Below are 14,878 nucleotides of genomic sequence, written 5' to 3'. Positions count from 1 at the left end.
GAGAAACTGCAGCTGGGTCTGCATGTATAGGTGAGGGATAGCTAATGTAAAAAAGATGTCATGCTGGCTGAGTGGCAATGTGTTGGGGAGTAGCCTTGCTATATGAATGGCGAAATAGTAGCATAAAGGATCAAACAATTTACTTCTCATAAGTCTGCAGTATGCTACTCATTGACAGTCAATCCAAAAACTAAGACAGGTGACACAACTGGACTGATAACAAATTTTGATACAAATTATTAATTAACTGCAAATTATGTGTATATTTTAGCTAATCCATTTTTGTTTACATGCGGTGATAATTAAGGATAACAAAATTTGACAATTGGGTAATATCTGGGACATGCAGTGTTACGAGGATTATTTCAAATAATATTTTATTCACAGATATTGACTGAATGAGTGAGCCAAATGACCATTTACTAAGCCCCACCCCCTAGTAATGGTTGCTATGTCTGCCAAGCTGTCCAATCTAGCACTGCACATATGCAGCGTATAATGGTAATAGTGGCAACTATAAAGTCATAGTCATTTTTGGAACATTTGGTTCCTTTCTCACAGAAGTAGAAAAAAGCAGGCTTCTCAATTTCAGCAGGTGACAACTGCAGCAACAGTGATGATAATTGTTAACTGCAAAATTTGTCAGCTGTAGTAAGCCAGCTAGTTAGCATAAGCTCTGTGAGTTGGTCAGAAGCTCTGTCTCTAGCAGACTTTTGAATGTTTGTGGATGAGGTGGTTTAAAATTAAAATCCTGCAAAAGTGTCTTACAAGTGATTAGAGGATTCTTACTGTAAATTTGGTAGTTTGTCCATCAGGTTCTTATTATTAGTGCATTATTGTACATTGAGGTTTAAAATGAATGCAAGAGATGTATTTATATCTTGCAACTGCTATTAAATAACATTGTTCACCTATGCACTATGTTCGCTAGACATCAGTTTGCAGCAATGCAGTTACAATGAGATAGGCTCAATATATTCATGTGTCTCTCTGTCAGGTGATCCTGTCTAATCATTTCAGTGATGGTGGGGCAACTCAGCTTCAGTTTGACATGACGAGAAACCTATTTCCTCTATTTGGTCACTACTGCAAAAGACCTGAGAATTTCTTTAAGCAGTAAGTATACATGTGTGCTTATGTGGGGGATGAAAGGAGTCATTGAAATATCACGTGGGTGTACTTTTAGTACATGTGCATGTGCACATGCATATTGTAGTGCTACTTGAACGGCATGTGCGGCATGCAGCACACGCATGCCTGTGGGCTTGTCTTTATATTTTTATGCCATGCACATGCATTGAAGTTAGAAGGTCATTGATGCAGTTAGAAGGTCATTGTAACTTACAGCAGTGCTGCCTCTGTGCTATGATGTGCTCTAAATCCTGACTGAAAATCCTCAAACTATTGTCATGTAGAAAGTCGCACAACTGATCGACGACTACTTTCTCAAGGATCTTAGAGAGAAAGGGAAGGTTAGATTTAGGTCTATAGTCAGCTTAAATGCCTGAATCAAGAAGAGTTTAAATTACAGCTGCTTTAAAGGACTATGGTACATAGCCTATTACTAAAGACAGATTGATCATATCTAGTAAGTTTTAGTGCTTAGTGCTAACTAAGGGTAAGACTTCCTTAAGCAGCCTAGTTGGGATGGGGTGTAAGAGACAGGTTGATGGCTTACATGAAGAAATCGTTGAAGTTAGTTCAGGAAGATTGATTGGAGAAAAAGTCTAAATATATATAAGGTTTTACAGCTGTTTCTAAGGTTCCTGTGTTTGGGGTCAGTGCCTGTTGAGGGCAGGAGGTGATGAATTTTGTCTCTAATAGTTAGAATGTTATCATTAAAGAAGCTCATGAAGTCGTTGCTACTGACAGCTATAGGAATACACAGATCAATAAAGTTATGACTCTTTGTCAGCCTGGCCAAATTGCTGAAAAGGAACCTAGGGCTTTTTAAAGGGGCGATGGAGTCGAGTGTCATTCACAGTGAGCCTGCAGCACTATCAACAAGATGATCAATTTGGGAGGGGCTAAGACTAGCATGAGAGTCCTCTGCTGTATTGAGACATGGCATTGAATTCAGTGTTGATGGAAAGCAGTACAACTGGCTGGCTGATGAGTTATAATTTAGTTTAGGTCTAGGGTTGATTATTAGGCTTGAGTCGAAAATGGCTGCAACTCCACCTCCTCAGCCGGTGTCTCGAGGAATGTGAGCTTTGAGAATTTTTTTAATACGACTGGGGGGAGTGGATTCTTTCAGGCTAACATATTCTTCATGACACAGCCAGGTTTTAGTAAGACAAAATAAATCAATGCGATAATCTGAGATTAGATCATTTATTAATACGGCTTTAAATGACAGAGATCTAATGTTTAAGAGTCCACATTTAATTCTCCTGTGTTGTTGTACTATTGCAGAGGTGGAGTTGTTTTTTATAAAATTTTTATGAATAACTCTGCTTTTGTTTACTTTAAGTTTAATTGATTTAAGTGGTCGGGGCCAGACATAGTTTCTATGTGGCTTTGGGTGGGTAACTGCACTAAAATGGAAGCACAGAAAAGTGTGTAGGACTGCTTCTCTGCCTCCTGGTCTCAACTCTGGGTTTTCATGGGTTGTCTACTAATAAACCAATAAATATTTCTGGATATGAGAGCAGTTCCATCCAATGTGGCATGTATGCCATCTCTCCTAATCAGACCAGCTCTTACGCAGAAGCTCGCTCAATTCTCTATGAAGCCCACGTCATTTGCTTGACACCACCTTGACAGCCAGCAGTTGAATGATGACATGCAGCTATACATACCCACACCTTCAACACCTCCACCTCTCCAGACATATATCAGTCGGCACAGTGAAGCTCAAACATCGCAGTGAAGAATCAATAAGAAAAATACACTTTTGAGTGATTTTAAGAGTTTTGGGGGTGTGATTAGAATAAGAATTAGAATAAGAATTAGAGTAATTAGGAAATAAGGTGGGGAGATAAAAGATATTACTGTGTTTTGCTTTTCCTGTGTATATTATGTTGCATCTTACCTCTATTACTAGGTTGGTGGCACCACTGCTACAAATGGATGTGCTTTCCACAACATTTTGTGGTTGGAGAACCATCTTTTGCTTGTGTGTAACAGTTTTTGCTATTGCTATGACGGATTAGATAGGAATGATCATAATAATGAAAAATAGTGAAGTGGAAAAATACTAACAAAACACTTAGCAACTGAAATTTTTTTATGAGGAGTAAAGGACAGATAATTTGATTAATAGCCCAAGTGAAAGTGATAACTATGTTTCTACAAGAATTATGATTATTTTTTCACCATCTGCTCTCTCTTTCTGTCCACAGTGTTAAGGAGGCGTGTATCATCTTATGTCTTAATGTGGGCTCTGCTATTCTTCTAAGGAATTTCCTTAAAGAGTCAGAGGAAGAAATGAGAGATTGGGCAGGAGGAGGGGATCCTCCACCAGAATATGCATTGAATGAGTTGGGGGTTTACTGCTTGGCTCCCTGCGATGTGTTGATTCTCCTCAACCTCAGAGCCTCCTGGCCAGGACAGTAATATTTCCTCCAGGTAATATTTGTAGGTGTGGAGAGTGCACTGGATTTAGATCAAACAGTGCTTGACAATTTTTTTCTTCTTAAGTTTTGTCATTAGCATCAATCTTTCATTTTAAGTTGATAATATTGAATTAACATTATATAAATTTTGAGTTACAAAATTTTTGGGACCTACGTATTGTCACCTCAGTTGATTAATGTATACCATATATTGTCTTGTGGATTGTGTAATAAATCTAGCTGCAATTTTTCCACCTTCAGGAGTTTTATTTGTTTGTATGTTTTGTGTGTCTTAGCGTCTCTTTGTATGATAATCTAAAGATTAAAGGTTCCCTGAAAATGTACATTTTTCTTAAAATTCAGTCATTCAGTGCCACTCACCAAAGTGCACTGTGTATCCCTAACTAAAAAATGTGTTGAATGCATTTCCACATAAAACATTTGCAAAGACATTTGTGTAAACATTTGATGCCTGCATTGTTTACATTCATGTTAACTTGCAATCAGTCTTCTTTACTGCCTGTGTTGGCATGTTCCTGTTTCCTGGTGTTACTTTGAAGCTGATGTTGATCCAAGATCATTGATATGTTAGTTCCCTGCCATTGAAGAAGTGTATAATTCAGGTAACTCAGACACCTATAATATTAGATCCTGCATTTTTCCCTCAGTGTGGTTTCTGTATATATATGGTGGCTTTGACAGCAGTTGAATAAGTTATGGAGAACTGCTGCCACCCTTGCTTTCCTCAGTGTGGCTTAGGACAGGAAGGCAGCAGCTCTTTGTCAATTGGACAGAGGCCATATCTCCCAAATGCTAATGATTTGAGGGCTGAAATTTGAACATGTTTGTCCCTGCGTCTCCAGGAACATCCGCTGTAAATTTCAGCCCAACACATTGTGTAGAGATATGATGTTTATCTCCTTGGCGACCAAGTCTGTCCACTTCACATAACTTACTGCAGGGCCTAGGATATGCCAATTGGCCAGAAGTCATATCCTCCAAATGTTAATGATTTGTTACACTATCATTATAAGATATAATAATAATATAATATAATAAAGGTGAATTGCCACCTGAATGTGCAACGAACAATTTGAGAGTTCATCCCATACCACCAGAATTGGCATGTTTGAATAGCTTAGAACAAAATTTGATTGCTTTACATATACCATTTATGAAAATGTTATCATTACCTAAAGTTTTTCAAAATTGAGTGCATGGAATGGTGACGTGTTCCAGCAAATATTGTGCCGACTAACGATTTGTTTCCCCGTTTTAATATAGAAGGATCTTTGTTGCATCTAAAATTGAAGTCTAAACTAACTTATAAAGGGCATTATGAATATCAGTTTGTTGACACTATGCACATAAAGCAAGCATTGCAATATTTAAAACAGATGTGCACAAATGTACATTATAAAAATGTAGAGTTTAATGAAGCGTGGCTAAATGAGTTTTGTAGGGAACAAGATACTGGTGTTTTAGGAAATATGAGTGATACTAATGTAGAAAGTGGTGGTTGCAGAAGATGAGCTTTTGTGTGATAGACAGCAACATTGTATGTTCCAGGACACATATCTCATGCCTGTTGACATTGGTCAGGAAGCACCCCATCGATATTTTGATATGGTATATTGCAGTGGAGGTTGCTCCTCCTCTATTTTTTGAGAGGCAAGAGGAAGATCAAAATATAAAAAAGAATATTTGGTTGAAATAAACCATTACCAAATCCCAGTAGTATTTATAAAATATTTTTTCTCTCTTCTTTGGAAAAAATCCATATGAAATTCTGGTTAAAATGCTTCAACAGCGACACCTGCAGGGCAGGAGGAGAATGGGCAGCGTGTGTGAGGTGGTGGTAGGGGGCAGTGGGGGATAGTGGGGGGGAGTGGGGGACAGAGAAGGACAGGCTCCTGCTGTCCTCCGCAGGGCGGGATCTCCTCATGGATCAATTTAATGTACTTCATTTTTTTTCATGCTAATCTATGATTGGCCAAGACGTAAAATGACGCTCCAAGTGAGGACGTCTTCCCTAACCAAGCAACAACCAGAATGCAATATTGACATCGTGTTGGTCCAATGATAGTTTCCAGATTTCATCTTCAATTCTCTCCACTGTAAAGCAGAGTAGCAGCAGTAGATAAGAGCAGTAGATAGTTGCTTGCGTTAGCCAACGCAACAGTTAGCTTGTTGTAGCAGCCTGAAGGACTCTTTATACATCCATGGAAGGACTGTTAAGGACTGTTGTAAAACTAACAGGAGAATGGATTTGGACTGTGTGGTGCAGCAGCGGCAGGACGCCCCCAAGGAGGGTGGAGAGAGAAGCAACCAGAGAAACAACCAGGAGAGTTAGTTTGTTTGTCATTGTTGCTAATGATATCAGACTGGTTAACCAGCAGCCATGAAGTTCTGTTAAATAACAAACAAGATGACCAACAGCCACAAATAGGTGTTATGACATGGATACTTCATCTCCATGAAAGAAAGAAGACAACAGATAACGTGAGTCAGATACAGCTTCTCTATCTCATCTCTGATTGTTAAATGTCTCTGTGGCTGTTGTGCGAATTCATCTCCTTAACAAGAATGCAGCAGAGATCATATAATGTGCTGTAGGTAGTTTGCTTGTTGAAGTTACAGTGAACTGTTTGGACTCACTCATTCATTTGGAATTGATCCAGTTTTTAATTGAGTGGTTCAGTCACCTGTTGATGTTGTGTGATTAGTGAATGAGTGTGCAGGAGGTCTGGCTGCTTGCTTGTGAGAATTTCTTCATTGCTCGTGTTTAAGCTGAACCGTATATTGAGTAATAAGCTTAAAGTAACTAGAATAACAAGTGTTAACATGTCAGCTTATATTTTGAATGACTATATTTTGTATGTCATGCATATAGATAAGAGTGTGTAAGTCATGTATTTGATACATGCATTAATACTTTTATGTGAACCTACACTTTTAGATCTGTGAATGTTTTTAGTGTTCAATCGTTCTAGTATTCAGTACTGATCTGAACCCATATCAGATTATAAGCTTTGTGGTACTTTATATATTTCTCTATACCACAAAAATACACAGGAAACACATGTAAATCATGTGATATATTGTCAATTTTTGATGAGAACATAAATCTGTTGTCACAATAGAACAATACTATAAATTTGAACTTCACTTTGTTGGTAAAATCACACATCTGAACCACTCCATGGCTAAAATGAGCTCTTCTTTGTTTAGAAACAATATGTATATGCTAAATGTCTTTAAAGAAGCAGCCTTTACACCACCCAGGGGTTTTTGTTTTTAAAAGCAAATTGTTTTATTGGCACATAAAATTGCCCCCCACTCCTCCGATTTCATCAGGTGGGGGACAATGATATAGTTTGATGTGGTTTGTTGTAAGATTCCATGTTGGTTTTCCTCCTGTCCTTCCCAGTTTTTTGAATCACCAGCCGCCATTGGTGTGGGGGTTGAATGCAGCTCATTTTTGTAGGATACAGCAGAAAGGCCTATATAAATACAGTACATTATATACAAACTTTGTTTGAAGTTTGGTGTTATTGTCATTTATTTTACAATAATTACTGGTCTTATATTTATAATTCAGTAGTGGGGATGACCTATGAGGGGAAGGGAAAAAAATGGAGTGAGGGTGACAGTTTGGTGATAAAGTGCTGTAGAAAAATACCATCAAAACTAAAATTTGTAGCTCTGTACTGCAGTTTTTCCTTTATTAAGGCACAAGCAGCTAGCGGTTTGCTCACACTCTCCATTCAAATATATGAGTATTTTTCTGTGTCAAGCTGCAGTTACTTATTGTCTCGACACACTTGACGGTACATATTTCAATCAAACTTTGACCAGTTCATGTGGGTTAAAGGTCTTTTTTTCTAAAAATACACTTGATGAAAATTAGGAAATTAATTTGTTTTACACACAAACTCATCAAGGGTTTTCAATTTACTTATTGAAATTCAAGTGAATGGGCACAAAACTTGCATGATTTTGATGACGCAGGTGTGAGCAAGACAGACATGTCTCACCCTGCAGAAAATTCTCATACTCACACCGTTGAGATTTGATGTTTCGCCATGACAGAGGAAGTTGCTATAACTTTATTGTAAATGCTCTAGTCTACACCAAACTTTACATGTTTGATAAGAGTCCCGGCCTGAACACGTCTACATGACAATATTCTATCGGTGATGCAAACTGGATGAATAGCGCTCCCTACGAAATTTCAGCGAAGCAGCCCCAGCAGCAGGCAAAATAGTGGACAAAGGAAGTGATGTTTATCTCCTTCTTGCACTGTCTGAAAACAGCCTGAGTCTGAAGACATCTACATGCCTGTGACAGTGACCCTTCGATTGCGCTGCAGCCTGACGTGTGCAGGACTTCTCACCTAAATTTGACCCCCTAAACATGCTCAAAACATGGACTTAGTGCCAAACTATAAGTCTGACCACTTTCAAACCTGTATCAATGGATTTGCGACGAAAATTCCTACAAAAAAATGTGATTTTTAATATATGATTTGGCCAAAGTCATGGGTTTTATGAGGATATTTCACAAGAGGAGTACTCTGAAACCTTCTCTCCAGCTGAGAAGGAGAGAGAGAGAATGGGATGGGTAAAGTAAGACCTGTCAGCCAAGGTCTGAAAACATCTACATGCCTGTGACAGAAGCCCTTGGACTGCGCCACACTCCAGTTACTTAGTGTTTCTACACATCCGACAGCAGTGTTAAATCCTTACTTTTTTTTCAAGGAGTACATGTGCTCCTAAATGAAAAAAATTAGGAGCCCACATATAACTTTAGGGGCACACTGAAAAATGTTCAAGTAACAGTTTCTTAAAGAAAACAATTAATTACATACATATTTACAATTTATCACATACATATTTAAACTCTGTGTGTGTGTAAATCACAATTTATGTTGTTTTTAGGGGTGCTCGATTATGGCAAAAATCATAATCACGATTATCTTGTTCAATATTGGATCACAATTATTTAACACGATTACTTTTTGACTGTCATTTTTGCCAATTGCCGATGTTCATATATGAACATATTTTTTCCCACTTGGCTGAGGAGACTATTACACATGCAATCATATATTGTACTAATGCTCAAGAAAGACCATAGCCAATATGAGGGAATCTAATGCTCAGCTACTGAACTTCAGTCTTCCTAAGTTCTTCCTTCATATATTGTCTTTCTTGATCATAGTATAATCTATGCTTACGTGCATAATAGCCTCCTCAGCCAGCTGGTAAAAAAATGTGCATATATTGGCATTGGCAATCGGCCACAATGAGTTGGAAATATCAACATATTGGATATTGGCAAAAATCCAATGTCGTGCATCCCTAGTTAAAAGTCTTTACATTCCTAAAAATAGACTTGATGAAAATTAGGAAATGAATTTGTTTTACACACAAACTCATCAAGGGTTTTCAATTTACTAATTGAAATTCAAGTGAATGGGCACAAAACTTGCATGATTTTTATGACAGGTGTGAGCAGGCAGCCATGTCTCACCCTGCAGAAAATTCTCTTCCTCACACTGTTGAGATTTGATGTTTCGCCATGACAGAGGAAGTTGCTATAACTTTTTTGTAAATGCTCCAGTCTGCACCAAACTTTACATGTTTGATAAGACTCCAGGCCTGAACACATGTACATGACAATATTCCATCAGTGATGCAAACTGGCTGAATAGCGCCCCCCTACGAAATTTCAGTAAAGCAGCGCCAACAGCGTGGACAAAGGTAGTGGACAAAGGAAGTGATGTTTATCTCCTTCTTGCACTGTCTGAAAACAGCCCAGATCTGAAGACATCTACATGCCCGTCCCAGAAGCCCTTCAATTGCGCCGCGGCCTGACGTGCGCAAGGGCGCGAAGGCCAGTTCAACACTGCTTGCAGCTTTTATTAATGTAATGAACCCACTTCGCACAATGATAAAGGACCTGAAAGTGTGAAGTGGAGTGTCTGAATTGGAAGCAAAACTACATCAACCACTATTACATCCTGTTTTATTTTGGTGTTTCCTGTTCCCTCTAGGTTGATCATTGTTTGACAGGCACCTGTGCTGATTAGTGGGGCTGAGTCTATATAAGCCGGTCCTCTTTGTTCAGCTTTCTCTCTCTCCATCCTGCTGCAGCAGCACTTTTTTTATCCGGCCTTCCTTTATTCATTCATGTTTCATTAAGTTTCTGTAATAAATTCACATGTAGCACTTTACTACTGGTGTGGTCTCCATTATTATGTTCGGTGTTTGAGCCAGCCGTAACAGCCACATATTAAACAGCAGGCATCACCTAAGTAGTAACATGTTGGCCTTTCACACAGTGTCTCACTCATGTTACAGTAGTTGGTAAAATGAATGTCTCAACTGTGTATTAGCATCCACAGATATGCTGTAAGAACAGTTGGCTGCATGACATCTTTGTTTTTTGTTAGGTTTTGGAGGAACCAAGAGAAGATAGAAGCTGTGAAAGTGGACGGATTCTCTTCAATAAATTTACAATGACAGAGTTAACATTGGTGCTCTTATAGCACATAAACTAATCTCTGCTGGTAGCACGTCAAACAGCACCATGAAACAACCATGTTGGCTAATAAAATGGTAACATTGCTACTCAGTTATATGTACCTCTGGAGCGGCTATTTGTGTGGTTTGAGCTTTAGCTTTGAGGCTTCAGTGTTGTGTTTAGAAGACCATGATGTGACTTATGTACTGTTCAAATGGTTTTAATTGACAATGGCCTTCATTGCATTTTGCAGGTGAGATGACATACCCTCAGTGGGAAGAATCCACTCTTTAATGTATTAATTGTATTTCTTTACTCTTAGATAAGTTTCAACTCCATCCTCTCTGCAGCAATGAGTTCTGCCTCACACATGGACAGATATCTATGAAGACTCCCATCTTTTGTATTCACATGAAATAAATTATAGATATGACAAAAAATAATAATAATAGCTTCTCTCTCTGAGTCTGTGCTCCATCAGTTGAACTGCAGCTGAACAGAGGTAAGAATCATGACTCAAATCATTTCAATTAGTTAAATCACTATGGGCACATAGAAAAAATATATGTTTTTTACTCATTCATCCATGTAAGTCTCATCACTGCTTTAGTTGACTTTACCTCCCAGCTGTCATACCTTTGCTGTAATATAATAAACTCAATAAATAAGTAATAACTCACAAACATTTTTAAGCTAGCTGCGCCGTGTCACCAGTTTCACAAACATAAACGAAAGACAAAACTCTGCTCTGGGTTCTCACTCACTCACTCACTCTGACTCACTCACACACACTCTCACTCATTCTCTCTCTCTCTCTGACTCACTCACTCACTCTGTCTGACTCACTCTCACACACACACACTCTCTCTCTCTTCCTCTGTATATGTGTCCAAGACCTGCTAGAAGCTACTTTGTTGTCAAATGTGTTTTGTGGACCTAAAACACATCAGTAGCAAGAGCAAGTACTGTAGTTTTCCTGGTATATAGCCTAGTAGTTAGTGCCCCACCAATTTTTTACATGTAAAAACGCCACTGGTCACCATATATGAATTTGCCTGGGAAATTGTTAACTTAACCTTAACCTGGCTGAATGAGCTTAACCTTTAATTATAAAGTTGGAAGCGGCACAGCGCATTTCACTTCGTTCTATCCTGGAAAGACTGGGGTGAAATACACCGTTGGAGATGTAATCTCTCATAAGATGATAATATTCGAAAGTTTTCATTGTTGTGGATGTAGATACCGAGCAAGCTGTTAAACTCAACTCTATTGTGGTTTGTCCAAAGTGGACAAAGTTGATGCAGAAAAAGTGGACAACAGCCAAAAGGGAGATTATGAACTGTGTAAGGTGAAACTGCTCATGAAATTAGTGATTTTGGATTCTTTTGGATGCAGAATAAGTAATTTTGGATGATCTGGCTCAAATATGACAGAAAACCACTAATTTCTGCTCCATGATATGGGAGGTGTCTTTCTGCTGTTATCCTGGCAAAACCCCCTTTTTGATGCAGACTGAGTGATTTTAGATTATTCTGGTTCACATATCATGAAAAACCACTAATTTCTGCTCCGTGACATGGGAAGTACCTTTTCAGCTGTTATCCTGGCAAAACACTCTCTTTTCATGCAGAATAAGTGGAAAACGGCCACAAGAGAGATTATGAACTACTATTCTGTGTAAGGTGAAAGTTCTCATGAAATGAGTGATTTTGGATGATTCGGATTCAGATCTGATGAAAAACCACTAATGACATCGAAGTACCTTTTCTACTGTTATCCTTGCAAAACACTGCTTTTGCAGCCCCAGTGCATGGGAAAAGGCCAGAAATGATGGATCCAGATACCATTCTGTGTATGATGAAACTGCTCGTGAAATTAGTGATTTTGGATGATTCTGGTTCAGACCTGATGAAGAACCATTGATTTCTGCATCATGACATGGGAAGTGTCTTTCTGCTGTTATCCTGGAAAAAAAACCCTTTTTTGATGCAGAATGAGTGATTTTAGATTATTCTGGCTAATATATGATGAAAAACCACTGATTTCTGCACGATGACATTGGAAGTGCCTTTGCTGCTGTTATCCTCGCAAAACACTCTTTTTGATGCAGAGTAAGTAGAAAGCAGCCAAAAGAGAGATTATGAACTACTATTTGGTGTAAGGTGAAAGTGCTCATGAAATGAGTGATTTTGGATGATCTGGCTCATGTATGATAAAAAAACACTCATTTCTGCATGATGACATGGGAAGTGCCTTCTCTACTATTATCCTCGCAAAACACTCCTTTTCGAGCCCCAGTACGTGGGAAAAGGCCAGAAATGACGGAGCCAGAAACCATTTTGTGTATGATGAAACTGCTCATGAAATGACTGATTTTGGATGATTCTGGCTCATATGTGATGAGAAATCATTTATTTCTGCACCATGACATGGGAAGTGCCTTTTCTGCTTTTATCCTCGCAAAACACCCCTTTTCGAGCCCCAGAACGTGGGAAAAGGCCAAAAATGACAGAGCCAGATACCATTCTGTGTATGATGAAACTGCTCGTGAAATTAGTGATTTTGGATGATTCTGGTTCAGACCTGTTGAAAAACCACTAATTTCTACTCAGTGACATGGGAAGTACCGTTTCTGCTGTTATCCTCAAAAAACACTCCTTTTGGAGCCCCAGTACGTGCGAAAAGGCCAGAAATGACAGATCCAGATACCATTCTGTGTATGATGAAACTGCTCATGAAAAGTGCAAAACACTCTTTTTTGATGCAGAGCTCCATGATGAAAACAGCCAAAAGAGAGATTATGAATGACTATTCTGCATAAGATGAAAACGCTCATGAAATTAAAGATTTTGGATGATTCAGGTTCAGCTCTGATGAAAAACCACTAATTTCTACACGATGACATAGGAAGTGCCTTTTCTGTTGTTATCCTGGCAAAACACTCCTTTTCGAGTCCCAGTACGTGGGAAAAGGCCAGAAATGACAGATCCAAATACCATTCTGTGTATGATGAAAGTGCTCATGAAATGAGTGATTTTGGATGATTCAGGTTCAGATCTGATGAAAAGCCACTAAATTCTGCAGCATGACATGGGAAGTACCTTTTCTGCTGTTATCCTGGCAAAACACTCTTTTTGATGCAGAGTAAGTAGAAAAAAGCCAAAAGAGAGATTATGAATGACTGTTCTGCATAAGATGAAAATGCTCATGAAATTAGTGATTTTGGATGATTCAGGTTCAGATCTGATGAAAAACCACTCACTTTGATGTAGAATGAGTGATTTTGGATAATCTCGCTCATATATGATTAAAAAACACTAATTTCTGCACCATGACATAGGAAGTGCCTTTTCTGTTGTTATCCCTGCAAAACACTCTTTTTTGATGCACAGTAAGTAGAAAACAGCCAAAAGAGAGATTATGAATGACTATTCTGCGTAAGATGAAAGTGCTCATGAAATGAGTGATTTTGGATGATTCAGGTTCAGATCTGATGAAAAACCACTAATTTCTGCACCATGACATGGGAAGTACCTTTGCTGCTCTCATTCTGGCAAAACAGTCTTTTTTGATGCACAGTAAGTAGAAAACAGCCAAAAGAGAGATTATGAATGACCATTCTGCGTAAGATGAAAGTGCTCATGAAATGAGTGATTTTGGATGATTCAGGTTCAGATCTGATGAAAAACCACTAATTTCTGCACGATGACATATGTAAACAGTGTCACGGCTCTTGTCAATCAGATGTAATTGCTTTTTCTGTTGTTATCCTGGCAAAACACTCCTTTTCGAGCCCCAGTACGTGGGAAAAGGCCAGAAATGACAGATCCAAATACCATTCTGTATATGATGAAAGTGCTCATGAAATGAGTGATTTTGGATGATTCAGGTTCAGATCTGATGAAAAACCACTAATTTCTGCACGATGACATAGGAAGTGCCTTTTCTGCTGTTATCCCTGCAAAACACTCTTTTTTGATGCAGAGTAAGTAGAAAACAGCCAAAAGAGAGATTATGAATGACCAGTCTGCATAAGATGAAAACGCTCATGAAATTAAAGATTTTGGATGATTCAGGTTCAGATCTGATGAAAAACCACTAATTTCTGCACGATGACATAGGAAGTGCCTTTTCTGTTGTTATCCTGGCAAAACACTCCTTTTCAAGTCCCAGTACGTGGGAAAAGGCCAGAAATGAAAGATCCAAATACCATTCTGTATATGATGAAAGTGCTCATGAAATGAGTGATTTTGGATGATTCAGGTTCAGATCTGATGAAAAACCACTAATTTCTGCACAATGACATGGGAAGTGCCTTTTCTGTTGTTATCCTCGCAACACACTCTTTTTTGATGCAGAATAAGTGGAAAACGGCCACAAGAGAGATTATGAACTACTATTCTGCGTAAGGTGAAAGTGCTCATGAAATGAGTGATTTTGGATGATTCAGGTTCAGATCTGATGAAAAACCACTAAATTCTGCAGCATGACATGGAAAGTACCTTTTCTGCTGTTATCCTGGCAAAACACTCTCTTTGATACAGAATGAGTGATTTTGGATAATCTGGCTCATATATGATGAAAAAACACTAATTTCTGCACCATGACATAGGAGGTGCCTTTTCTGTTGTTATCCCTGCAAAACACTCTTTTTTAATGCAGAGTAAGTAGAAAACAGCCAAAAGAGAGATTATGAATGACTGTTCTGCATAAGATGAAAATGCTCATGAAATTAGTGATTTTGGATTATTCAGGTTCAGATCTGATGAAAAACCACTCACTTTGATGTAGAA

General features: G+C 38.5%; 1 protein-coding gene across 1 annotated transcript in view; it reads left to right on the top strand.

Moving 5' to 3' along the window:
* Positions 1 to 3,811, top strand: part of rint1 (RAD50 interactor 1) — a 52,280-nt gene extending 48,469 nt beyond the window's left edge. The window contains exons 14-15 of the mRNA XM_067581424.1: positions 998 to 1,116; positions 3,345 to 3,811. Coding sequence (XP_067437525.1) covers positions 998 to 1,116; positions 3,345 to 3,558 — 333 coding nt within the window. The 3' untranslated portion in view covers positions 3,559 to 3,811. The remainder of the gene's footprint in view (positions 1 to 997; positions 1,117 to 3,344) is intronic.
* Positions 3,812 to 14,878: the final 11,067 nt, after the last annotated feature.

The sequence above is a fragment of the Thunnus thynnus genome, chromosome 23 (assembly GCF_963924715.1).
Source record: "Thunnus thynnus chromosome 23, fThuThy2.1, whole genome shotgun sequence".
NCBI lineage: Eukaryota > Metazoa > Chordata > Actinopteri > Scombriformes > Scombridae > Thunnus > Thunnus thynnus.
The sequence above is the reverse complement of the archived record's forward strand: the minus strand, read 5'-3'. Positions and strand labels throughout refer to the sequence as shown.